Source organism: Eleginops maclovinus, chromosome 13 (genome assembly GCF_036324505.1).
Source record: "Eleginops maclovinus isolate JMC-PN-2008 ecotype Puerto Natales chromosome 13, JC_Emac_rtc_rv5, whole genome shotgun sequence".
Classification (NCBI taxonomy): domain Eukaryota; kingdom Metazoa; phylum Chordata; class Actinopteri; order Perciformes; family Eleginopidae; genus Eleginops; species Eleginops maclovinus.
Genome location: NC_086361.1, coordinates 24667368 through 24695176, shown reverse-complemented (window position 1 = coordinate 24695176; position 27809 = coordinate 24667368). Strand labels below are relative to the sequence as shown.

Here is a 27809-nt window from a genome sequence, read left to right as displayed (position 1 = left end):
TTCTCATGTCCGTTAGGTTTCCGTCAGAGACACAGAGCGGGACTGAGAGTGAGAGCAGAGTCCCGAATAAGTTTTAAAAACATCCCGTGATACCGAGCCTCTTCAGCTGGAGGTTCTGGAACGAGAGACGGGCTGCTCTCCAGACCAGAGAGACCCTGAACCCGGGGCCAGGAGAGGCGGGACAGATGGAGGCTAAAGAGGGGAAGAAGGGCCGTCTGCTGCTGGGCTCCCAGCTGGACGCTAAAGACGAGCTGGAGGAGGTGAGCCGGGATAAGGGCCCTGAGAGGGGAAAATAACCCGGGTCAGACGGCCCGGGTCAGGAACTGCAGCTCCTCTTTAACACAGGCTGAGGTACAAAGAGAGGGAGGCTAGGTAGCATGGATAGGGTTAGCATGGCTAGCACAGCTAGCCTAGCAGAGCCGCACAGTGCTGTGTGTTCACACCGTGTCGGGGGTTTGATTGCCTGGTGGTGTTGGGGGGTGGGGGTAGGAGACCTGAGAGGGGGTCTCTGTGTGTGCCCCCCACCTCTCAGAGACATCCCAGCGCGGATACAAAGTCACTCAGCTGACCCACAGTTAGCCTAGCATTGTGCTAATCCCACGTAAACATGGATGGGATCAGAAAGCGTCAGATGCGCATGCGCAGTGTTTCACGTGTGTGTCAGAGGGAGAGACATTTAGTTTGCTGATCTATCAACACGGAGACAGACATGATGTAAACAGTGAGGGACATGAAGCAGACACTGAGACAGACATGATGTAAACATTGAGAAGGACATGAAGTAAACCCTGAGACAGACATGAAGTAAACCCTGAGACAGACATGATGTAAACAGTGAGACATGATGTAAACAGTGAGACAGACATGATGTAAACATCGAGGGACATGAAGTAAACACTGAGACAGACATGATGTAAACAGTGAGACATGATGTAAACAGTGAGACATGATGTAAACACTGACACAGACAGGATGTAAACACTGACACAGACAGGATGTAAACACTGAGACAGACATGATGTAAACAGTGAGAGATGATGTAAACAGTGAGACATGATGTAAACAGTGAGACATGATGTAAACACTGAGACAGACATGATGTAAACACTGAGACAGACATGATGTAAACACTGAGACAGACATGATGTAAACAGTGAGACATGATGTAAACACTGAGACAGACATGATGTAAACAGTGAGACAGACATGATGTAAACAGTGAGACATGATGTAAACAGTGACACAGACAGGATGTAAACACTGAGACAGACATGATGTAAACAGTGAGACAGACATGATGTAAACAGTGAGACAGACATGATGTAAACAGTGAGACATGATGTAAACACTGACACAGACAGGATGTAAACACTGAGACAGACATGATGTAAACAGTGAGACAGACATGATGTAAACAGTGAGACATGATGTAAACACTGAGACAGACATGATGTAAACAGTGAGACAGACAGGATGTAAACACTGAGACAGACAGGATGTAAACACTGACACAGACATGATGTAAACAGTGAGACAGACATGATGTAAACAGTGAGACAGACATGATGTAAACACTGAGACAGACATGATGTAAACAGTGAGACAGACAGGATGTAAACACTGACACAGACATGATGTAAACAGTGAGACAGACAGGATGTAAACACTGAGACAGACATGATGTAAACAGTGAGACATGATGTAAACACTGAGACAGACATGATGTAAACACTGAGACAGACATGATGTAAACACTGACACAGACAGGATGTAAACAGTGAGACAGACATGATGTAAACACTGAGACAGACATGATGTAAACACTGAGACAGACAGGATGTAAACAGTGAGACAGACATGATGTAAACAGTGAGACAGACATGATGTAAACACTGAGACAGACAGGATGTAAACACTGAGACAGACAGGATGTAAACACTGAGACAGACATGATGTAAACACTGAGACATGATGTAAACACTGAGACAGACAGGATGTAAACACTGAGACAGACAGGATGTAAACACTGAGACAGACATGATGTAAACAGTGAGACAGACAGGATGTAAACACTGAGACAGACATGATGTAAACACTGAGACAGACAGGATGTAAACACTGAGACAGACATGATGTAAACACTGAGACAGACATGATGTAAACACTGAGACAGACATGATGTAAACAGTGAGACAGACAGGATGTAAACACTGAGACAGACATGATGTAAACAGTGAGAGAGACAAGATGTAAACAGTGAGACAGACAGGATGTAAACAGTGAGACAGACAGGATGTAAACAGTGAGACATGATGTAAACAGTGAGACAGACATGATGTAAACAGTGAGACAGACATGATGTAAACACTGAGACAGACAGGATGTAAACACTGAGACAGACGGGATGTAAACACTGAGACAGACATGATGTAAACACTGAGACAGACATGATGTAAACAGTGAGACAGACAGGATGTAAACAGTGAGAGAGACAAGATGTAAACAGTGAGACAGACAGGACGTAAACAGTGAGACATGATGTAAACAGTGAGAGAGACAAGATGTAAACAGTGAGACAGACATGATGTAAACACTGAGACAGACATGATGTAAACACTGAGACAGACATGATGTAAACAGTGAGACAGACAGGATGTAAACAGTGAGAGAGACAAGATGTAAACAGTGAGACAGACAGGACGTAAACAGTGAGACATGATGTAAACAGTGAGAGAGACAAGATGTAAACAGTGAGACAGACAGGATGTAAACAGTGAGACAGACAAGATGTAAACAGTGAGACAGACATGATGTAAACAGTGAGACAGACAGGATGTAAACAGTGAGACAGACAGGATGTAAACAGTGAGACAGACAGGATGTAAACAGTGAGACAGACAGGATGTAAACAGTGAGACAGACATGATGTAAACAGTGAGAGAGACAGACAGGATGTAAACAGTGAGACAGACAAGATGTAAACACTGAGACAGACATGATGTAAACACTGAGACATGATGTAAACAGTGAGAGAGACAAGATGTAAACAGTGAGACATAATGTAAACAGTGAGACAGACATGATGTAAACAGTGAGACAGACATGATGTAAACACTGAGACAGACAGGATGTAAACACTGAGACATGATGTAAACAGTGAGACATGATGTAAACAGTGAGACAGACAAGATGTAAACAGTGAGACAGACAGGATGTAAACACTGAGACATGATGTAAACAGTGAGACAGACATGATGTAAACAGTGAGACAGACATGATGTAAACACTGAGACAGACAGGATGTAAACACTGAGACATGATGTAAACACTGAGACATGATGTAAACAGTGAGACAGACAAGATGTAAACAGTGAGACAGACATGATGTAAACACTGAGACATAATGTAAACAGTGAGACAGACATGATGTAAACAGTGAGACAGACATGATGTAAACACTGAGACAGACAGGATGTAAACACTGAGACAGACATGATGTAAACAGTGAGACAGACAGGATGTAAACACTGAGACAGACAGGATGTAAACACTGAGACATGATGTAAACAGTGAGACAGACAGGATGTAAACAGTGAGACAGGATGTAAACAGTGAGACAGACATGATGTAAACAGTGAGACAGACATGATGTAAACACTGAGACATGATGTAAACAGTGAGACAGACAGGATGTAAACAGTGAGACATGATGTAAACAGTGAGACAGACAGGATGTAAACAGTGAGACAGACATGATGTAAACAGTGAGACAGACATGATGTAAACAGTGAGACAGACAGGATGTAAACAGTGAGACAGGATGTAAACAGTGAGACATGATGTAAACAGTGAGACAGACAGGATGTAAACAGTGAGACAGACATGATGTAAACAGTGAGACAGACATGATGTAAACAGTGAGACAGACATGGCCCTCCGGCTCCAGAGGACAGGTCTGAACTTGTTGATGTGTCTGCAGAGACTGGAGCGATGTGTGGTGATCGTGCAGGCGCTGACCAACGGGCTGTCGGAGAGAGAGGCCAATGACGCGCTCACCGCCAATGTAAGATACACACAGCACAAGTACTGCAAACACTACCACAAGTACTGCAAACACTACCACAAGTACTGCAAACACTACCACAAGTACTGCAAACACTACCACAAGTACTGCAAACACTACCACAAGTACTGCAAACACTACCACAATACTGCAAACACTACCACAAGTACTGCAAACACTACCACAAGTACTGCAAACACTACCACAAGTACTGCAAACACTACCACAAGTACTGCAAACACTACCACAAGTACTGCAAACACTACCACAAGTACTGCAAATACTACCACAATACTGCAAACACTACCACAAGTACTGCAAACACTACCACAAGTACTGCAAACACTACCACAAGTACTGCAAACACTACCACAAGTACTGCAAACACTACTACAAGTACTGCAAACACTACCACAAGTACTGCAAACACTACCACAAGTACTGCAAACACTACCACAAGTACTGCAAACACTACTACAAGTACTGCAAACACTACCACAAGTACTGCAAACACTACCACAAGTGTTTAGTACTGCAAACACTACCACAATACTGCAAACACTACCACAAGTACTGCAAACACTACTACAAGTACTGCAAACACTACCACAAGTACTGCAAACACTACCACAAGTACTGCAAACACTACCACAAGTACTGCAAACACTACCACAAGTACTGCAAACACTACCACAAGTACTGCAAACACTACCACAAGTACTGCAAATACTACCACAATACTGCAAACACTACCACAAGTACTGCGAACACTACTACAAGTACTGCAAACACTACCACAAGTACTGCAAACACTACCACAAGTACTGCAAACACTACCACAAGTACTGCAAACACTACCACAAGTACTGCAAACACTACTACAAGTACTGCAAACACTACTACAAGTACTGCAAACACTACCACAAGTGTTTAGTACTGCAAACACTACCACAAGTACTGCAAACACTACTACAAGTACTGCAAACACTACCACAAGTACTGCAAACACTACTACAAGTACTGCAAACACTACCACAAGTACTGCAAACACTACCACAAGTACTGCAAACACTACCACAAGTACTGCAAACACTACCACAAGTACTGCAAACACTACCACAATACTGCAAACACTACCACAAGTACTGCAAACACTACCACAAGTACCACAAGTACTGCAAACACTACCACAAGTACTGCAAACACTACTACAAGTACTGCAAACACTACCACAAGTACTGCAAACACTACCACAAGTACTGCAAACACTACCACAAGTACTGCAAACACTGCCACAATACTGCAAACACTACCACAAGTACTGCAAACACTACCACAAGTACCACAAGTACTGCAAACACTACCACAAGTACTGCAAACACTACTACAAGTACTGCAAACACTACCACAAGTACTGCAAACACTACCACAAGTACCACAAGTACTGCAAACACTACTACAAGTACTGCAAACACTACTACAAGTACTGCAAACACTACTACAAGTACTGCAAACACTACTACAAGTACTGCAAACACTACCACAAGTACTGCAAACACTACTACAAGTACTGCAAACACTACCACAAGTACCACAAGTACTGCAAACACTACTACAAGTACTGCAAACACTACTACAAGTACTGCAAACACTACTACAAGTACTGCAAACACTACCACAAGTACTGCAAACACTACCACAAGTACTGCAAACACTACCACAAGTACTGCAAACACTACCACAAGTACTGCAAACACTACCACAAGTACTGCAAACACTACTACAAACACTACCACAAGTACTGCAAACACTACTACAAGTACTGCAAACACTACTACAAGTACTGCAAACACTACTACAAGTACTGCAAACACTACCACAATACTGCAAACACTACCACAAGTACTGCAAACACTACCACAAGTACTGCAAACACTACCACAAGTACTGCAAACACTACCACAAGTACTGCAAACACTACTACAAGTACTGCAAACACTACTACAAGTACTGCAAACACTACCACAAGTACTGCAAACACTACCACAAGTACTGCAAACACTACCACAAGTACTGCAAACACTACCACAAGTACTGCAAATACTACCACAAGTACTGCAAACACTACCACAAGTACTGCAAACACTACCACAAGTACTGCAAACACTACCACAAGTACTGCAAACACTACCACAAGTACTGCAAACACTACCACAAGTACTGCAAATACTACTACAAGTACTGCAAACACTACCACAAGTACTGCAAACACTACTACAAGTACTGCAAACACTACTACAAGTACTGCAAACACTACCACAATGAGTCTTCTCGGTCAGATGGACCTTTGTTATTCCCCCGGGGAAATGCAGTGGTTTAAGCAGCAACAGAAACAGGACAGCGTGGTTCACAGGATAATGAAACTAAGATGAAATGATTAAAATGGTGTACAGGAAAGCACAGTGGGGAGAGCACGTATTTGATACACTGCTGATCTTGCAGGTGTCCCCTCTCACAAAGCATGCAGAGGTACTCTTCAGCTGTGAGAGACGGAACCTAAAACTGAAATCCAGAAAATCACATCGTATGATTTTTAAATAATTAGTTTGCATTTTATTGGATGACAGAAGTATTTGATACATCAGAAAAGCAGAACTTAATATCCGGTACAGAAACCTTTGTTTGCAATCACAGAGAGCAGACGTTTCCTGTAGTTCTTGACCAGGTTTGCTCACACTGCAGCAGGGATTTTGGCTCACTCCTCCATCCAGATCTTCTCCAGATCCTTCAGGTTTCGGGGTTTTCGCTGGGCAATACGGACTTTCAACTCCCTCCAAAGATTTTCTATTGGGTTCAGGTCTGGAGACTGGCTAGGCCACTCCAGGACCTTGAGATGCTTCTTACGGAGCCACTCCTTAGTTGCCCTGGCTGTGTGTTTCGGGTCGTTGTCATGCTGGAAGACCCAGCCACGACCCATCTTCAATGCTCTCACTGAGGGAAGGCGGTTGTTGGCTAAGATCTCGCGATACATGGCCCCATCCATCCTCCCCTCAATACGCTGCAGTCGTCCTGTCCCCTTTGCAGAAAAGCATCCCCAAAGAATGATGTGTCCACCTCCATGCTTCACGGGTGGGATGGTGTTCTTGGGGTTGTGCTCATCCTTGTTCTCCCCACTGTATCTGTAAAAACAAACAACGGAATTAAGGACTTCAGTGAACATCTAAACATTTTGTATCCGGATTGTTAAATGTATTTAAATTGATTGATACGGGTAAAAGAATTTGTGGAGAGAGCAGCTTGGTGTGCAGTCCGGTTACTGTCAGGGGGTCTCATGGTGAACCCCTTGGTGTGCAGTCCGGTTACTGTCAGGGGGTCTCATGGTGAACCCCTTGGTGTGCAGTCCGGTTACTGTCAGGGGGTCTCATGGTGAACCCCTTGGTGTGTAGTCCGGTTACTGTCAGGGGGTCTCATGGTGAACCCCTTGGTGTGCAGTCCGGTTACTGTCAGGGGGTCTCATGGTGAACCCCTTGGTGTGCAGTCCGGTTACTGTCAGGGGGTCTCATGGTGAACCCCTTGGTGTGCAGTCCGGTTACTGTCAGGGGGTCTCATGGTGAACCCCTTGGTGTGCAGTCTTATGGCTACAGGCTCAAAGGAGTTCCCAGCTGTTAGTGCTGTGGGATGAGTCTGTGGCTGAACGTACTCCTCATCTTCACTAGCTCTGCATGGAGGGGGGGGGGGGTTTATCCAGGATACGGTCCAGTTTCCTCCTCGTCCTCCCCTCAGCCACCCCCTCCAGATTGTCCAGTTTAACTCCAACTACAGAGCTAGCCTTCCTCACCAGCTTGTTCAGCCGGTCAGCATCCCTTTGGTTGGTGTTTCCCCCCCAGCACACCACGGCAAAGAAGAGCACATTGGCCCCCACAGACTGGTAGAGCATCTGCAGCAGCCTCGTGCACACGCTGAAGGACCTGATGTTTGGAGCTTGTGATGTTCCTCACCCCTCCCCACACCTCTCTTGAGCTGTGGGCCTCCAGATGTCCCTCCAGTCTGGCTTTGTAGTTCTCCTTGGCTGCCTTTAGCTCTTTCTTCAGCTGCTTCTGTACGGCTTGAGCCCCCTCAGCGTCTCTTGCCATGAAAGCGTTTTGTTCTTGTTCAGCAGGTTGTAATGTCCCCGTTGATCAGGGTTTATTGTTTGGGAAGCATCAAACCTTTTTGGTGGGTACAATGCTGTCCTCACAGAAACTGATGCAGTCCGTGATGCTCTGTGAGAGTCCATTAATGTCCTCCCCATGAACTCTCTGAAACATGTCCCAGTCTGTTGTCCTGTAGCACTCCCTCAACTCCTCCTGGACCCCACCAGACCACTGCTGTACAGTCCGGATGGTGGTAGGTTGTCTGCTGACATGGGGCTTGTATTTGGGAACAAGCCTGATCAGGTTGTGGTCTGAACTGCCAAGGGGGGGGAGGATGGTGGAGCTGTATGCCTCCTTAACGTTGGCATACAGCAGGTCCAGTGTCTTACTGTTCCTAGTGCCACCGGTCACACACTGGATGAAGTTAGAAAGACTTTTGGAGACTTTACATGGTTAAAGTCTCCATTAACCGTGATGTATGCACTGGGGTGCCGCGTCTGTAATCCCGCAATGGAAGTACTAATACTGTCCTTTACCGATACGGTTCCAGGGTTACACCATTGTTTGTTAATAAAGACGGCCAGTCCTCCTCCGCTTGTTTCTGTCGCTCGAACCACAGTGAAGCCGTCCGGCTCCACCAGACAGTCTGGTGTTTCCCTGTTAAGCCATGTCTCCGTAAAGCACAGCAAACTCAACTCCTGGTACAGGTGCTGTGTTTTTACAAGTGCTGCAAGTGCCTCCGTCTTGTTTCCCAGCGACCTGACGTTCCCCATGATTACGGAGGGCAAATAAGGTTTAGATCTCCTCCTATTATTTGCCCTCTTTTGCCTCACGCAGGCTCCAGAGCGTGTCCCCCGTCTGTGTCTGCGTATAGCAGCTGGTAAATCCCACTCTTGAGTAAGAGATAGTCCTGCCGTCGGTATCCATAGAAAAGTGGTAAAGAAAAATCCTACCTATAATATATACAAGTTGGAAATCAATGTCCCAACACTTACAATGAGATGACGTACAATAAAAAGTAGCAGTAGTGCAGAGAACACAGAGAAAAGAGAAGAACAAGGAAACAAAGGAGAGCTGCTGAAACAGGCTGCCACTCACGGCGGCGCCAAGTTTGTTTCTTAAATAGGAAGTGCTTGTGATGCTGCTTCCTGTCTGTTGAAGTGCTTGTGATGCTGCTTCCTGTCTGTTGAAGTGCTTGTGATGCTGCTTCCTGTCTGTTGAAGTGCTTGTGATGCTGCTTCCTGTCTGTTGAAGTGCTTGTGATGCTGCTTCCTGTCTGTTGAAGTGCTTGTGATGCTGCTTCCTGTCTGTTGAAGTGCTTGTGATGCTGCTTCCTGTCTGTTGAAGTGCTTGTGATGCTGCTTCCTGTCTGTTGAAGTGCTTGTGATGCTGCTTCCTGTCTGTTGAAGTGCTTTGGGTTCCTGAAGTAACAGTGTGTGTCCCTGCAGGTGTGTAAAGGCCAGCAGCAGCATGAAGAGGTTTGTCTGGGTCTTTTCTCCCTGCTGCTCACAGAGCCGGCTCAGGCCCAGAGGGTAAGACCTCCCGCCCCCTCCCAGTATTAATGTGTGACATCACTGTGACATCACCATGACATCTGTGTGTGTGTGTGTGTGTGTGTGTGTGTGTGTGTGTGTGTGTGTGTGTGTGTGTGTGTGTGTGTGTGTGTGTGTGTGTGTGTGTGTGTGTGTGTGTGTGTGTGTGTGTGTGTGTGTGTGTGTGTGTGTGTGTGTGTGTGTGTGTGTGTGTGTGTGTGTGTGTGTGTGTGTGTGTGTGTGTGTGTGTGTGTGTGTGTGTGTGTGTCAGTGCTACAGAGACCTGACGCTGCTCAGCAGAGACGGGATGAGCATCATCCTGGTGAAGATCAACCAGATCCTGATGGAGAAGTTCCTCAAGCTGCAGGACGTGCCACGAACCCAGCTGGTGTGGCTGGTGAAGGAGCTGGTGAAGAGCGGAGTTGTTGGAGCAGATGGAGTCGTGATGACTCTGCTCAAACAGATTGCAGGTAAGACACGAGTATATAAAAGCATGTCATGATGTAACCCCTCTGTACTGGCCGGCCTCCCAGAGTAATGCTGCCGCTTGTTTCCAGGTGGAGACATTTCCCCAAAAAACCTGTGGCTGTCTGAGAACGTCCTGGAGATCCTGCTGGACCAAAAGTACGTTTCACAACTCAAACCCCCAAACTGACTGTGATACGGCTGAGTGTTCACTGTGATCCGGCTAAGAGATGACTGTGATACGGCTGAGTGTTGACTGTGATATGGCTGACAGTTGACTGTGACACGGCTGACAGTTGACTGTGATACGGCTGACAGTTGACTGTGATACGGCTGAGTGTTGACTGTGATATGGCTGACAGTTGACTGTGATCCGGCTGAGAGTTGACTGTGATACGGCTGACAGTTGACTGTGATATGGCTGACAGTTGACTGTGATATGGCTGACAGTTGACTGTGATACGGCTGACAGTTGACTGTGATCCGGCTGAGTGTTGACTGATACGGCTGACAGTTGACTGTGATCTGGCTGACAGTTGACTGTGATACGGCTGAGAGTTGACTGTGATATGGCTGACAGTTGACTGTGATACGGCTGACAGTTGACTGTGATCCGGCTGAGTATTGACTGTGATACAGCTGACAGTTGACTGTGATCTGGCTGACAGTTGACTGTGATCCGGCTGAGAGTTGACTGTGATACGGCTGACAGTTGACTGTGATCCGGCTGAGTGTTGACTGTGATGCGGCTGAGAGTTGACTGATACGGCTGACAGTTGACTGTGATCTGGCTGACAGTTGACTGTGATACGGCTGACAGTTGACTGTGATCCGGCTGAGTGTTGACTGTGATACGGCTGAGAGTTGACTGATACGGCTGACAGTTGACTGTGATCTGGCTGACAGTTGACTGTGATACGGCTGAGAGTTGACTGTGATATGGCTGACAGTTGACTGTGATACGGCTGACAGTTGACTGTGATCCGGCTGAGTATTGACTGTGATACAGCTGACAGTTGACTGTGATCCGGCTGACAGTTGACTGTGATCCGGCTGAGAGTTGACTGTGATCCGGCTGACAGTTGACTGTGATATGGCTGACAGTTGACTGTGATCCGGCTGAGTATTGACTGTGATACAGCTGACAGTTGACTGTGATATGGCTGACAGTTGACTGTGATATGGCTGACAGTTGACTGTGATCCGGCTGAGTGGTGACTGTGATACAGCTGACAGTTGACTGTGATCCGGCTGACAGTTGACTGTGATCCGGCTGACAGTTGACTGTGATATGGCTGACAGTTGACTGTGATCCGGCTGAGTATTGACTGTGATACAGCTGACAGTTGACTGTGATCTGGCTGACAGTTGACTGTGATCCGGCTGACAGTTGACTGTGATCCGGCTGACAGTTGACTGTGATATGGCTGACAGTTGACTGTGATCCGGCTGAGTATTGACTGTGATACAGCTGACAGTTGACTGTGATATGGCTGACAGTTGACTGTGATACAGCTGAGAGTTGACTGTGATCTGGCTGACAGTTGACTGTGATCCGGCTGAGAGTTGACTGTGATACAGCTGAGAGTTGACTGTGATATGGCTGACAGTTGACTGTGATCTGGCTGACAGTTGACTGTGATCTGGCTGACAGTTGACTGTGATCCGGCTGAGAGTTGACTGTGATCCGGCTGACAGTTGACTGTGATATGGCTGACAGTTGACTGTGATCCGGCTGAGTATTGACTGTGATACAGCTGACAGTTGACTGTGATACGGCTGACAGTTGACTGTGATATAGCTGACAGTTGACTGTGATACGGCTGACAGTTGACTGTGATACGGCTGAGTGATGACTGTTATACAGCTGGCAGTTGACTGTGATCCGGCTGAGTATTGACTGTGATACAGCTGACAGTTGACTGTGATACGGCTGACAGTTGACTGTGATCCGGCTGAGTATTGACTGTGATACAGCTGACAGTTGACTGTGATACGGCTGACAGTTGACTGTGATACGGCTGAGTGATGACTGTTATACAGCTGGCAGTTGACTGGAAGTGTTTCCTCTCTGCAGGGAGTGGGTTCTGAAGAACGGGATGCTGATAGCCATGTCGGTCTACACTTACCTCCGCCTCATCGTGGACCACGGAGCGCCGAACCTGCTGATCCTGCGTCAGAAGGAGGTGGATTACTGCATCAGCATGCTGAGGGACAAGGTGAGGAGGGGAGGGAGGGAGAGAGGAAGTGTGAGTGTTGATCAGCTGGTGTAACCCTGCTTCTCTCTGTAGTTTGCAGAGTGTCAGATCATCGGCAGGGATCTGGTGCGTTTGCTGCAGAACGTGGCCCGCATCCCAGAGGTGGAGCTTGTGTGGAAAGACCTGCTGCACAACCCTCAAGTCCTCAGTCCTCAGTTCACTGGTAAACTGCACCTCCCACAGTCCTCTGTTCACTGTAAACTACACCTCCCACAGTCCTCTGTTCACTGTAAACTACACCTCCCACAGTCCTCTGTTCACTGTAAACTACACCTCCCACAGTCCTCTGTTCACTGTAAACTACACCTCCCACAGTCCTCTGTTCACTGGTAAACTACACCTCCCACAATCCAGGTGTGCTCCAGCTGCTGACTGCTCGCACTTCCAGGAAGTTTCTGGCGTGTCGTCTCACTCCGGACATGGAGACCAAGCTGCTGTTCATGACCTCCAGGGTAAACATACTTTACAACACACTACACACTCACTATACACTACCACTACCTGCTCAGGTGACCTCTGACCGGTGACCTGTACCAGGCGACCTCTGCCTGTGTCTTACCTGTACCAGGTGACCTCTGACTGTACCAGGCAACCTCTGACTGTATCTTACCTGTACCTGGTGACCCCTGACTGTATCTTACCTGTACCAGGTGACCTCTGACTGTACCAGGCAACCTTTGACTGTATCTTACCTGTACCTGGTGACCCCTGACTGTATCTTACCTGTACCTGGTGACCCCTGACTATCTTACCTGTACCTGGTGACCCCTGACTGTATCTTACCTGTACCTGGTGACCCCTGACTGTATCTTACCTAGGGCTGAACGATTAATTGCATTTGCGATAATATCACGATATGACAAAACGAGATTTTCCAACCTTAAAGGCTGTGATTTGACTGGTCACGTGACTTGCGAGCGAGCCGAGCGAAACCGAGCAGGCAGGGAAAGAAGTCAACGCTGCGCTTGAACCTGTTGCACAATGTCCTCAAGCTCGTCAGAAGAGTGCACGGCTGGAAGTTTGGTACCACAGAGGGGCGGCACGTCAGTTGTGTGGAATTATTTTGGCTTTAAAAAGGAAGATGCTGCGTAACGTCAGGTACTGTGCAGAACGTGCCTCGCTACTGTTGCTACCTCACGAGGTTCACGATTGTAATCACGACTGATTTATTGCTTGTGTTTGTTGAAAAATACAGGAGAAGAGGACCTTGAAAAAATAATCGCATATTAAATCGCAATATATTTTTTTATTCAAGAAAGGTAGAACGATACAGGATGTTTTTAAATGTCTTGAATTGTTTTTTACATTATTTGTCAAACAAATCCCGCCCACCCACAATACCCACATACTGCCGTAAAAAGAATAAAATAAATAATAATAAAAAATACAGACTCATAAAGAACATCCATCAGAATAATAACATTAATAGAGACATTTAAAAATGATAAAAATAAAAAATATAAATAAATAAAAACAATGGAGGAGGAGGGGGGGGGGCATTCCGCACTCTATTACATGCCTTTAGTTATGTTTGCTCAAAAGAAAACACATCAGGGCCCAACTGTCCTACGGGAGGGTGTTGAGCCTGTCAAAATACAAAATCATCTCAAGTCCTGAATCCGTTGGTAAAGCAGGAAATGTTGGCTTTGAATAAAGTGACGGACCTGAAAGTATCTAAGTAAGCTTGACCGCTGTAAGTGAAATTTTTCAGAAAGATCAGTAAAAGTGCCAAGAAGACCATCTATGTAAAAGTTGTAGCATACAGTCAGACCATTTCTATGCCACAATGTGAAGGTGTTGTCGATTCTGGCTGCAGGGAAGAGGTGGTTGTCGCAAATTGGGCTATACACAGAGAAATCTTTAAGCTTGGATTTTTGTCTGAATTGTGCCCATATTTTAAGAGTGGAAGTTACCACTGGGCTTGTTGAGAACCTGGAGGGTGAGAATGGTAATTCTGCTGTAATTAAAACAGAGAGTGAGGTAGAAATGCAAGAGTTTGCCTCAATTTTGCACCAATCCAGTTCTGGAGCCTGATACCAGTACCTTTTGTATATTGGGCGCCCAGTAATATTTTTTCATATTGGGAAGTGCTAAGCCACCCTGGTCTCTAGGTCTTTCCAAAAGTTCTCTACGGATTCTAGGATTTTTGCCAGCCCATAAGAATGAAGAAATTAACTAAAGAATTAGACAAAAAGATCTTTATACAATTAACTCCACCTGTCAGAGATAAGAAAAGGACAGACCATCTCTTTAAATCTGCTTCCAATGTGAGTAAGAGGGGTTTGAAATTCTTTTCATAAAGATCAGAGAACACACTGGTGACTGGTATCCCTAAGTATTTAAAGCCAGTCTTTGACATACGGAAAGGGAGTTCATTGCCTAATATCTGAAGGGCTAGATTATTGACTGGAAAGCATTCACTTTTGGAAAGGTTCAATTTGTAACCTGAGAAAAGTCCAAAGTAATTTAGGATATTGATCATGTTAGGAACGCATGACGCTGGATCTGAAATATAAAGCAGCAGATCATCTGCATATAAAGAGACTCGGTGTTCAGTTTCCATCCTATGGATTCCAAGAATGTCGGGGGCTGTTCTGAACTTAATTGATAGCGGTTCAATAGCTAGTGCGAATAGCAAAGGGCTGAGGGGACATCCCTGATGTGTGCCCCTTGACAGAGGGAATAGTTGGGAAGATAATTTATAAGTAATTACTGATGCTTTAGGAGCGGTGTATAATAAGTGGATCCAAGAAATGAAATCAGAGCCCAAACCAAATCTCTCCAAGACAGTAAATAAATAACACCACTCAACTCTATCAAATGCTTTTTCAGCATCCAGGGAGACAACAACTTCGGGTATCTCCATGGACTCTGGAGAATGTATAACATTTAGGAGTTTGCATATATTTGTGAAGGAGTGACGGCCTCTCATGAATCCAGTTTGTTCTGTTGAGATGATTTGGGATATTACATTATCTAATCTTGAGGCAAGAAGTTTAGCTAAAATCTTGACATCCAAGTTTAGCAAGGATATAGGTCGGTAGGACCCACAATCAAGTGGGTCTCGCAATATTGAGGAAAAAAATCGCAATTAGATTATTTTCCAAAATCGTTCAGCCCTAATCTTACCTGTGCTCAGGTGACCCCTGACTGTATCTTACCTGTGCTCAGGTGACCCCTGACTGTATCTTACCTGTGCTCAGGTGACCCCTGACTGTATCTTACCTGTGCTCAGGTGACCCCTGACTGTATCTTACCTGTGCTCAGGTGACCCCTGACTGTATCTTACCTGTGCTCAGGTGACCCCTGACTGTATCTTACCTGTGCTCAGGTGACCCCTGACTGTATCTTACCTGTGCTCAGGTGACCCCTGACTGTATCTTACCTGTGCTCAGGTGACCCCTGACTGTATCTTACCTGTGCTCAGGTGACCCCTGACTGTATCTTACCTGTGCTCAGGTGACCCCTGACTGTATCTTACCTGTGCTCAGGTGACCCCTGACTGTATCTTACCTGTGCTCAGGTGACCCCTGACTGTATCTTACCTGTGCTCAGGTGACCCCTGACTGTATCTTACCTGTGCTCAGGTGCGTTTTGGACAACAGAAGCGGTATCAGGACTGGTTTCAGAGACAGTATCTGTCCACAGCAGAGAGCCAGTCCCTGCGCTGCGATCTGATTCGCTACATCTGCGGAGTCGTCCATCCGTCCAATGAGGTGCTGAGCTCCGACATCCTGCCGCGCTGGGCAATCATTGGCTGGTTGCTGACCACGTGCACGGTAAGGGGGTGGGGCCTTTAGCTGTCAATCCAAATCACCTTCCTCATCGAGTCCTTTCTTGTGTCCTTCTTTGCCTCCTTCATTGTGACCTGATGTCCTTCCTAGTTTTTTGGCTGTCCTCTCTTGTTTCCTTCCTTGTTCTCTTAAGACTCAGTGGGCGGGGCCTCAGCCTGTCAATAACCAATCAAATTGTTTTTCCAGTCGAACGTCGCCGCCTCCAACGCTAAGCTGGCTCTCTTTTATGATTGGCTGTTCTTCAATCCTGAGAAAGACAGCATCATGAACATAGGTGACACACACACACACACACACACACACACACACACACACACTTACACTCGCCATAGTACTTCCCAACAGTTAGGTGTGTGTTCTGTCTCATGGTGTGTGTGGTTTCAGAGCCGGCCATCCTGGTGATGCATCACTCCATGAAGCCTCATCCTGCCATCACCGCCACACTGCTGGACTTCATGTGCAGGGTAAGACACACACACGACCCTCGGTACCTGGATCACAGTGTTGTAGTCAAGTCACTATGCCTCGAGTCCAAGTCCAGGTTCAAGTCTCCAGTGTTCAAGTCCAAGTCATTAAAAACATTTCCAAGTCGAGTCAGAGTGGAGTCCCTATTGATCAAGTCCTGGGTCCGTTCATATACCTGGGCGGCTCGCCCAAAGTCCAGTCCTTTCGAGTCATCGCGAGTCCGAATGCACGAGTCCAAGTCCGAGTTCAAGTCATTAGTGCTCTACAAGTCAAGTCACGAGTCTCTAAATTTAGCTCACGAGTCCTGGACTCGAGTACTACAACACTGCTGGATCATAATAATAATTCTTGTTTCCTCCTCAGATCATCCCTCACTTCTTCCCTCCGCTGGAAACTCAGGTCCGTCAGGGCGTCTTCAACTCGCTCACCTTCATCATGGAGAAGAGAGTGCTGGCGTAAGACACAAACACACACACACACACACACACACACACACACACACACACACACTCCCCCATTATGAATGAATAATCATTAGTGAGCTGTCCTCTCTTAGTCACCTCGCTCCGCTGTTTGATAACCCAAAGTTGGACCGGGAGCTACGATCGATGCTCAGAGAGAGATTCCCCGAGTTCTGCAGCTCACCCTCCCCCCCCACTGAAGGTAACATACACACACACACACACACACACACACACACACACACCCACCCACACACACAGACACACACACAGTCACATTATAAGGGATTATGGGGTGGGTTTCAGAGGTGTGTGTGTGTGTTTGTGTGTAGTGAAAAGTGAGGAATCCGTTTCCATGGAGATGGACAACAACGTGTTGGACAAGGAAGAGGGTTGCTATGATAGCACGGAGGCCGCCTTCAGCGACGACGAGGAGGAGGTGAACAATAAAGGTGAGACAGTTAAAGAAAACAACACAGCAGAAGTGATTGGTTAGTGGAGGGGAAGCTGTGTAACTGTCGACCAATCGCTGTGCAGGGAAGAAGAGGGAGTTCAGGTTCCATCCAATCAGAGAGGCTGTGGTGGAGGAACCTGCTGACATCACACCCTGGCTCGACCAATTAGATGACACCATGAAGGAGAAGGTGCAGGGGCTGCAGAAGACTAGGTGAGGGGGTGGTGTGTGTGTGTGTGTGTGTGTGTGTGTGTGTGTGTGTGTGTGTGTGTGTGTGTGTGTGTGTGTGTGTGTGTGTGTGTGTGTGTGTGTGTGTGTGTGTGTGTGTGTGTGTGTGTGTGTGTGTGTGTGTGTGTGTGTGTGTGTGTGTGTGTGTGTGTGTGTGTGTGTGTGTGTGTGTTTGTGTGTGTTAATAACACTGATGTCTCCTCAGTGACACAGAGACGCAGTGTGAGGTGATGCAGGAGATCGTGGATCTGATCCTGGAGGTGAGTTTCTGTGATCCTTGCTGCGTTCACTGCCCCATGCTGCGTTCACTGCCCCATGCTGCGTTCACTGTCCCGTGCTGCATTCACTGTCCCTTTTTGTCCTGAGCTGTCCCCTTGTGCTGCAGGAGGACTTTGACCAGGAGCAGATGTCCGGGCTGGCCTCCTGTCTGTCTGAGCTGTTCAAGGATCACTTCAGAGGAGACGTGCTGCCAGAGGAGATCACAGAGGAGTGAGACACACACCGTCCCACCGTTAGTAGAACACTGACCCACAGGGCCCAGATTAACCCGTCTGTCTGTCTGTCTGCCTGTCTGCAGGTCTCTGGAGGAGTCTGTCTCTAAGCCGGTGTGTCTGGTCTTCAGGAACCTGGTCCTGATGCAGGAGGATAACAGCGGCTTCTCGGTGCTGCTGGACATGCTGGCTGAGTTCTACCAGAAGCAGCCCAAGATCGGATACCACCTGCTGTACTACCTGAAGGCCAGGTGAGGGGGGGCCTCAAGACCCGCCCCATAGTCCCTTATAACATGAGGATTAATGTGTGTGTGTGTGTGTGTGTGTGTGCACGCAGTAAAGCGGCTAACGGGAAGATGATGCTGTATGAGTCGTTTGCTCAGGCGACGGCCCTCGGGGACCTGCACACCTGCCTGATGATGGACATGAAAGCATGTCAGGAGGACGACGTGAGGCTGCTCTGCTACCTGACCCCCTCCATCTACTCTGAGGTACACACAGACACACACATGTACACACACACACACACATACACACACACACACACACATACACACACACACACACACACACTCTGCTGATGTCTCTGGATGTTTTCAGTTTCCTGATGAGACGCTGAGGAGTGGAGAGCTGCTGAACATGATCGTGGCCGTCATCGACTCCACACAGGTACCTGTCTCTCTGTCAGTAACCGGGTGTATCTGTCTCTCTGTCAGTAACCGGGTGTACCTGTCTCTGTCAGTAACCGGGTGTACCTGTCTCTGTCAGTAACCGGGTGTACCTGTCTCTCTGTCAGTAGCCGGGTGTACCTGTCTCTCTGTCAGTAACCGGGTGTACCCGTCTCTCTGTCAGTAACCGGGTGTACCTGTCTCTCAGTCAGTAACCGGGTGTACCTGTCTCTCTGTCAGTAACCGGGTGTACCTGTCTCTCTGTCAGTAACCGGGGTGTGTCTGTCTCTCTGTCAGTAACCGGGTGTACCTGTCTGTCTGTCTTGTCTGTCAATAACCGGGTGTACCTGTCTCTCTGTCAGTAACCTTGGTGTACCTGTCTGTCTCTCTGTCAGTAACTGGGTGTACCTGTCTGTCTCTCTGTCAGTAACTGGGTGTACCTGTCTGTCCGTCTGTCTGTCAGTAACCGGGTGTACCTGTCTGTCTCTCTGTCAGTAACCGGGGTGTGTCTGTCTCTCTGTCAGTAACCTTGGTGTACCTGGCTGTCTGTCTCTCTGTCAGTAACCGGGTGTACCTGTCTCTCTGTCAGTAACCGGGGTGTACCTGTCTCTCTGTCAGTAACCAGGTGTACCTGTCTGTCTCTCTGTCAGTAACCGGGTGTATCTGTCTGTCTCTCTGTCAGTAACCGGGGTGTACCTGTCTCTCTGTCAGTAACCAGGTGTACCTGTCTGTCTCTCTGTCAGTAACCGGGTGTATCTGTCTGTCTGTCTGTCAGTAACCGGGTGTATCTGTCTGTCTGTCTGTCTGTCAGTAACCGGGGTGTGTCTGTCTCTCTGTCAGTAACGTTGGTGTACCTGGCTGTCTGTCTCTCTGTCAGTAACCGGGTGTATCTGTCTGTCTCTCTGTCAGTAACCGGGTATACCTGTCTGTCTCTCTGTCAGTAACCGGGTGTACCTGTCTGTCTGTCAGTAACCGGGTGTACCTGTCTCTCTGTCAGTAACCGGGTGTACCTGTCTCTCTGTCAGTAACCGGGGTGTACCTGTCTCTCTGTCAGTAACCGGTGTACCTGTCTGTCTCTCTGTCTGTAACCGGGGTGTATCTGTCTCTCTGTCAGTAACCGGGTGTATCTGTCTCTATGTCAGTAACCGGGTGTGTCTGTCTCTCTGTCAGTAACCGGGTGTATCTGTCTGTCTGTCTGTCTGTCAGTAACCGGGTGTATCCGTCTCTCTGTCAGTAACCGGGTGTATCCGTCTCTCTGTCAGTAACCGGGTGTATCCGTCTCTCTGTCAGTAACCGGGTGTACCTGTCTGTCTCTCTGTCAGTAACCGGGTGTATCTGTCTGTCTGTCTGTCTGTCAGTAACCGGGTGTATCCGTCTCTCTGTCAGTAACCGGGTGTATCCGTCTCTCTGTCAGTAACCGGGTGTATCCGTCTCTCTGTCAGTAACCGGGTGTATCCGTCTCTCTGTCAGTAACCGGGTGTATCCGTCTCTCTGTCAGTAACCGGGTGTATCCGTCTCTCTGTCAGTAACCGGGTGTGTCTGTCTCTCTGTCAGTAACCGGGTGTATCTGTCTCTCTGTCAGTAACCGGGTGTATCTGTCTCTCTGTCAGTAACCGGGTGTATCTGTCTCTCTGTCAGTAACCGGGTGTATCCGTCTCTCTGTCAGTAACCGGGTGTATCTGTCTCTCTGTCAGTAACCGGGTGTATCTGTCTCTGTCAGTAAACGGGTGTATCTGTCTCTCTGTCAGTAAACGGGTGTATCTGTCTCTCTGTCAGTAACCGGGTGTATCTGTCTCTCTGTCAGTAAACGGGTGTATCTGTCTCTCTGTCAGTAACCGGGTGTATCTGTCTCTCTGTCAGTAAACGGGTGTATCTGTCTCTCTGTCAGTAACCGGGTGTATCCGTCTCTCTGTCAGTAAACGGGTGTATCTGTCTCTGTCAGTAAACGGGTGTATCTGTCTCTGTCAGTAACCGGGTGTATCTGTCTCTGTCAGTAAACGGGTGTATCCGTCTCTCTGTCAGTAACCGGGTGTATCTGTCTCTGTCAGTAAACGGGTGTATCTGTCAGTGGCGGCTGGTGAACATTTTTTTGGGGGGGGCGCAGTTGGGCGGCACGGTTTAAATAGCACTTTTTTAGAGGTTTAGCTTAAGACAGTTGGTTAGGTGGCTGCGGCCACATTCGTGCTTCTTACATTTTTGTGTGAAGTGCTTTAGATCCTTCATCCCGGTTGTAGTCCAAAGTGTTTCAGTCCCAGGACTTTGAAATAACAGACAAGGGAAACAAAAAAAGGCATTGCTCACTGTACAACCAGCTAACCAATTCCGCTTAGCATACAAGTTTGAGGAGAAAGTCCGAGTGTAGGTTCTCCCGCGATCAGTGGTCGTCTGTTGAATGTTTGAATCCGGACGCTCGGGTCCCAAGTCTTTCAATTTCTTCTTTTCGACATCTGATAGTCGATGAAACGGTGTTTTAAGTAGAGCTTGCACGGAGTTCTCAGCCATCGATGTCGCCATATTCACTCAATCTAAGTTTCAGCTAGCTACGGTGCTGCTCTTTACGCTTGTGGTTAGGGAATGATAACGATGCTGATTCGCCGAAATAGTCCAATCGCGTATCTAAGAATGTCACATTGAACTAAGAAACAATGCCATTGGCGCCCACAGATCTAAGTTTCATCCTCCAATGAAAAGCTATCCTTGCTAAAATGACTGAGAAAAGTATAAGCTCTCCTATAGACTCCCATGTTATCGGCGCCCACGGACGGTAGCCGACCTGCCTATTCTCAGAAAAGGCGAATGGCAATATATTATGTCCGGACACATTTTAGCGGTTCTTGACAGTGGTCTCCCATACACATTTAACCCATAAACACGGTACATTTCTTACTTCAATTATGTTGTATATATAACGTTTTTAACTCATAAAGTCAGGGTGGGCGGCGCCCAAGCGCCCACTATTGACGCACCGCCACTGGTATCTGTCTCTATGTCAGTAACCGGGTGTACCTGTCTCTCTGTCAGTAACCGGGTGTACCTGTCTCTCTGTCAGTAACCGGGTGTACCTGTCTGTCCGTCTGTCTGTCAGTAACCGGGTGTATCTGTCTGTCTCTCTGTCAGTAACTGGGTGTACCTGTCTGTCTGTCTCTCTGTCAGTAACCGGGGTGTGTCTGTCTCTCTGTCAGTAACCTTGGTGTACCTGGCTGTCTGTCTCTCTGTCAGTAACCGGGTGTATCTGTCTGTCTCTCTGTCAGTAACCGGGTATACCTGTCTGTCTCTCTGTCAGTAACCGGGTGTACCTGTCTGTCTGTCAGTAACCGGGTGTACCTGACTCTCTGTCAGTAACCGGGTGTATCTGTCTGTCTCTCTGTCAGTAACCGGGTATACCTGTCTGTCTCTCTGTCAGTAACCGGGTGTACCTGTCTGTCTGTCAGTAACCGGGTGTACCTGACTCTCTGTCAGTAACCGGGTGTACCTGTCTCTCTGTCAGTAACCGGGGTGTATCTGTCTCTATGTCAGTAACCGGGTGTACCTGTCTCTCTGTCAGTAACCGGGTGTACCTGTCTGTCTCTCTGTCAGTAACCGGGTGTACCTGTCTGTCCGTCTGTCTGTCAGTAACCGGGTGTATCTGTCTGTCTCTCTGTCAGTAACCGGGTGTACCTGTCTGTCTCTCTGTCAGTAACCAGGTGTATCTGTCTGTCTCTGTCAGTAACCGGGTGTACCTGTCTGTCTCTCTGTCAGTAACCAGGTGTGTCTGTCCGTCTGTCTGTCAGTAACTGGGTGTATCTGTCTGTCTCTCTGTCAGTAACCAGGTGTGTCTGTCCGTCTGTCTGTCAGTAACTGGGTGTATCTGTCTGTCTCTCTGTCAGTAACCGGGTGTACCTGTCTGTCTCTCTGTCAGTAACCGGGTGTACCTGTCTGTCCGTCTGTCTGTCAGTAACCGGGTGTATCTGTCTGTCTCTCTGTCAGTAACCGGGTGTACCTGTCTGTCTCTCTGTCAGTAACCGGGTGTATCTGTCTGTCTCTGTCAGTAACCGGGTGTACCTGTCTGTCTCTCTGTCAGTAACCGGGTGTACCTGTCTGTCTCTCTGTCAATAACCGGGTGTACCTGTCTGTCCGTCTGTCTGTCAGTAACTGGGTGTATCTGTCTGTCTCTCTGTCAGTAACCGGGTGTACCTGTCTGTCTCTCTGTCAGTAACCAGGTGTGTCTCTCTGTCAGTAACCGGGTGTACCTGTCTGTCTCTCTGTCAGTAACCAGGTGTGTCTGTCTGTCAGTAACCGAGTGTACCTGTCTGTCTCTCTGTCAGTAACCAGGTGTGTCTGTCTGTCAGTAACCGGGTGTACCTGTCTGTCTCTCTGTAGTTACAGGAGCTGATGTGTCATGTGATGATGGGAACCCTGGTGATGTTCAGGAAGGACTCGGTCCTCAACATCCTCAGTAAGACAGATAGATAGACACACACACACACACACACACACACACACACACACACACACACACACACACACACACACACACACACACATAATTGTTAATATAATAAGATGAGGTTCCTGATAGTAACCAACCCCCCCCCCCCCCCCTCACCTCCCAGTCCAGTCTCTGGACTGGGAGACCTTCGAGCAGTACAGCACCTGGCAGCTGTTCCTGGCTCACAGCATCCCTCTGGAAACCATCATCCCCATCTTGCAGCACCTGAAGTACAAGGGTGAGACACACACACACACACACACACACACACACACACACACACACACACACACACACACACCTGTCCTTTGTAACTCAGTAACTTCCTGTTTGTGTGTCTGCAGAACATCCCGAGGCACTGTCGTGTCTGCTGCTTCAGCTGCGCAAAGAGAAGTAACCACACACACACACACACACACACATTAACTGAGATCTTCTTCTCTTCCTGTTAATGTCTCTGTGCTGAATTCCTGTGTAGGCCGAGTGATGAGTTGGTGAAGATGGTTCTGAGTCGGCCCTGCCATCCTGAGGATCAGTTCACCACCAGCCTGCTGAGAACCTGGGCCTCCAAACAGGACGACTCTCTCGGAGAACACATCAAGAACCAGCTGATCAAGAACAACAACCAGCCGCGCAAAAGACAGAGGTGAGGACCCCCCCATGTTATATAAATGACATTATATATCCACCGAACAAGGGTCTAAATGAGAGGACTTCAGTCATGTGACCGTGCGTTCCTTTGTAGCCCAACATTAGCCACCTTTAGCTTAGCGGTGGAGACGTGAAGTCATGTGACCGTGCTGTAGTTCCTTTATAGCCCAACATTAGCCTCCTTTAGCTTAGCGGTGGAGACGTGAAGTCATGTGACCGTGCTGTAGTTCCTTTATAGCCCAACATTAGCCTCCTTTAGCTTAGCGGTGGTGACGTGAAGTCATGTGACCGTGCTGTAGTTCCTTTATAGCCCAACATTAGCCATCTTTAGCTTAGCGGTGGAGACGTGAAGTCATGTGACCGTGCTGTAGTTCCTTTGTAGCCCAACATTAGCCTCCTTTAGCTTAGCGGTGGAGACGTGAAGTCATGTGACCGTGCTGTAGTTCCTTTGTAGCCCAACATTAGCCTCCTTTAGCTTAGCGGTGGAGACATGAAGTCACGTGACCGTGCTGTAGTTCCTTTATAGCCGAACATTAGCCTCCTTTAGCTTAGCGGTGGTGACGTGAAGTCATGTGACCGTGCTGTAGTTCCTTTATAGCCCAACATTAGCCACCTTTAGCTTAGCGGTGGAGACATGAAGTCATGTGACCGTGCTGTAGTTCCTTTATAGCCCAACATTAGCCTCCTTTAGCTTAGCGGTGGTGACGTGAAGTCATGTGACCGTGCTGTAGTTCCTTTATAGCCCAACATTAGCCTCCTTTAGCTTAGCGGTGGAGACGTGAAGTCATGTGACCGTGCTGTAGTTCGACTATAACCCAACATTAGCCTCCTTTAGCTTAGCGGTGGAGACGTGAAGTCATGTGACCGTGCTGTAGTTCCTTTATAGCCCAACATTAGCCTCCTTTAGCTTAGCGGTGGTGACGTGAAGTCATGTGACCGTGCTGTAGTTCCTTTGTAGCCCAACATTAGCCTCCTTTAGCTTAGCGGTGGTGACGTGAAGTCATGTGACCGTGCTGTAGTTCCTCTATAGCCCAACATTAGCCTCCTTTAGCTTAGCGGTGGAGACGTGAAGTCATGTGACCGTGCTGTAGTTCGACTATAACCCAACATTAGCCTCCTTTAGCTTAGCGGTGGTGACGTGAAGTCATGTGACCGTGCTGTAGTTCCTCTATAGCCCAACATTAGCCTCCTTTAGCTTAGCGGTGGAGACGTGAAGTCATGTGACCGTGCTGTAGTTCGACTATAACCCAACATTAGCCTCCTTTAGCTTAGCGGTGGAGACGTGAAGTCATGTGACCGTGCTGTAGTTCCTTTATAGCCCAACATTAGCCTCCTTTAGCTTAGCGGTGGAGACGTGAAGTCATGTGACCGTGCTGTAGTTCCTTTATAGCCCAACATTAGCCTCCTTTAGCTTAGCGGTGGAGACGTGAAGTCATGTGACCGTGCTGTAGTTCCTTTATAGCCCAACATTAGCCTCCTTTAGCTTAGCGGTGGAGACGTGAAGTCATGTGACCGTGCTGTAGTTCCTTTATAGCCCAACATTAGCCTCCTTTAGCTTAGCGGTGGAGACGTGAAGTCATGTGACCGTGCTGTAGTTCCTTTATAGCCCAACATTAGCCTCCTTTAGCTTAGCGGTGGAGACGTGAAGTCATGTGACCGTGCTGTAGTTCCTTTTATAACATCTAACCTTCTTTAGAGATGTTTCAGAGTAAGTGATGTAACTTTCGCTGTGTGTGTTCAGTCTGCGCAGCTCCAGCAGTAAGCTAGCTCAGCTGACTCTAGAACAGATCCTGGAGCACATGGACAACCTGAGGCTGAGCCTCATCAACACCAAGAACAACTGTACGTACAAATCTATGATATACTTTATTACACGTGTCAATTTATATATGTCTCTATTCTAGATTCATTATAAAGACCCGTTATTTCTGAGTGTGATAATGAGTGTGTGTGTGTTCAGTCTTCTCTCAGACGCCCATCCTGCAGGCTCTGCAGCACGTCCAGGCCAGCTGTGATGAGTCTCACAAGATGAGGTACACACTCACACACACACACAGACACACACACACACACACACACACACACACACACACACACACCACATGCTTTTGACTCAGCACGGAGTCATCGGGTCACAACAGGTTGTGGCTGAGTAATAAAAAAACTATTCATTAACGCAGCGTTCACACGGTTCTGTTGCATTGGCGCTTGCCAGTGGGCGTGTGTGCCGCTTGGGGTTAACGCAACCAACAACCAATCACATTAATCTCCCGCCCCGGACACACAAACGCGGGATGTGATTGGCTGGCGCTTCTGAACTTTTCTGACTTTCACCATGAGCAATGGAACCACAATGCAGTTCGGCAACGCAACGGAACCGTGTGGAGGGGCCGTTATATGCGATTATGACCATGATGCATTCTGGGTAATGGAGTTTAAAGGTCCCTAGGTGTAGTCTTTGGATGGAACTGTCTTTTAATGTGAACCTGACCTCCGACTGACCTCTTCACCCCCTCTAGGTTCAGTGACTTGTTCTCCCTAGCTGAGGAATATGAGGATTCTCAGTCAAAGCCCCCGAAGTCTCGCCGTAAAGCCCCCGCCTCGTCGCCTCGATCTCGCAAAGGAGCCGCCCCCCCCTCCAACCCTGAAGAGGAGAGTGCCTCCAGCAGCGCCTCGGTGAGTCACTCTGTATTGATATATAAAGCTGGTGTATCTATGCTATGGGTCGTTAATTATAATTAATTATGATTTATGATCTGTGCTTTAATGATGGTCTTTATTACTGTGTGTGTGTGTGTGTGTGTGTGTGTGTGTGTGTGTGTGTGTGTGTGTGTGTGTGTGTGTGTCAGGAGGAAGAGGACTCGAAGCCCAAAGCTCCGAAGAGGAAGAGGAAAGGCTCGTCGGCCATCGGCTCTGACAGCGACTGACGGACCAATTACATGCCAGAGAGCGCTCTGACCACTGGAAGAAGCCCCGCCCCCTCCCGGTGACACGCACTGCCCACTGCGGGGGGACGGGGCACCATGAGACAGTTTCCATGGAGATGAGGACTCACCGCGTGGTGAAGGTCGCCGTGTGGTGCCGGCGTGGCCGATCTCCCACGATGCACTTGGAAGAGGCAGCAGCAAAGACTGATTTTAACTGATGAGGATGATGAGGATGACAGGAGGCGGGATTGTGGTTTTTTTTTTTTTACTCTTATTGTGGAGGATCCTGACTTTCTGCTTTTTTTAGCAGTTCCTTCCTGTTTTCCCGCTGCAGTAAAATCATCATGTTGGAACTCTTGGTATAAATTCATGATGTCATCGTTCTGTTCACATCTCTTTTTATCAGTGTGTCGAAGTGAGAAGATGAAGAGTCCAAACAGAGTGTGTGTTTATGATCAGCGGCTCATCAACAGGAACACACAATAACAAAGGGAGTTCCTCAGGGAGACATCCTGGGTCCTCTGTGCTTTCTATTAAAGTTTATACAGATTTAACAACTCATTCAATGTTCAGGTAAATCCTCCTGTCCTCTTTCTCCACAGCTGTTTATTAACTGATACTCACATGGTATTTAATATCTCCTTCATGAAGACTTCTAACTCTGTTTCAAAGGTTTTCATTTCAGATTCGGGGTTAATGATGGATGTTAACAATCCACACTTTTGATATTAAAGAGGCCCTATTCTTCTTC

The 27809-nt window shown here is 47.7% G+C and overlaps 1 protein-coding gene across 2 annotated transcripts; it reads left to right on the top strand.

The window, feature by feature from the left end:
- Nucleotides 1-27809, top strand: ints3 (integrator complex subunit 3). 2 transcript variants are annotated; one of them, XM_063899723.1, is made up of 28 exons: nt 1-260; nt 3980-4063; nt 9645-9728; nt 10000-10198; nt 10286-10352; nt 12271-12412; nt 12485-12614; nt 12806-12903; nt 16039-16230; nt 16432-16519; nt 16630-16709; nt 17074-17165; nt 17267-17373; nt 17504-17623; nt 17709-17838; nt 18059-18113; nt 18239-18342; nt 18431-18595; nt 18682-18835; nt 18945-19013; nt 23372-23447; nt 23605-23718; nt 23825-23873; nt 23959-24126; nt 25873-25973; nt 26092-26164; nt 26651-26807; nt 26981-27809. In XM_063899723.1, exons 1-28 carry the CDS (start codon nt 186-188, stop codon nt 27056-27058), a joined length of 3051 nt encoding a protein of 1016 aa, XP_063755793.1. In that variant the 5' UTR covers nt 1-185; the 3' UTR covers nt 27059-27809. The 2 variants fall into 2 exon arrangements, with proteins under 2 accessions (XP_063755793.1, XP_063755792.1); XM_063899722.1 differs by having other exon boundaries at nt 17249-17373.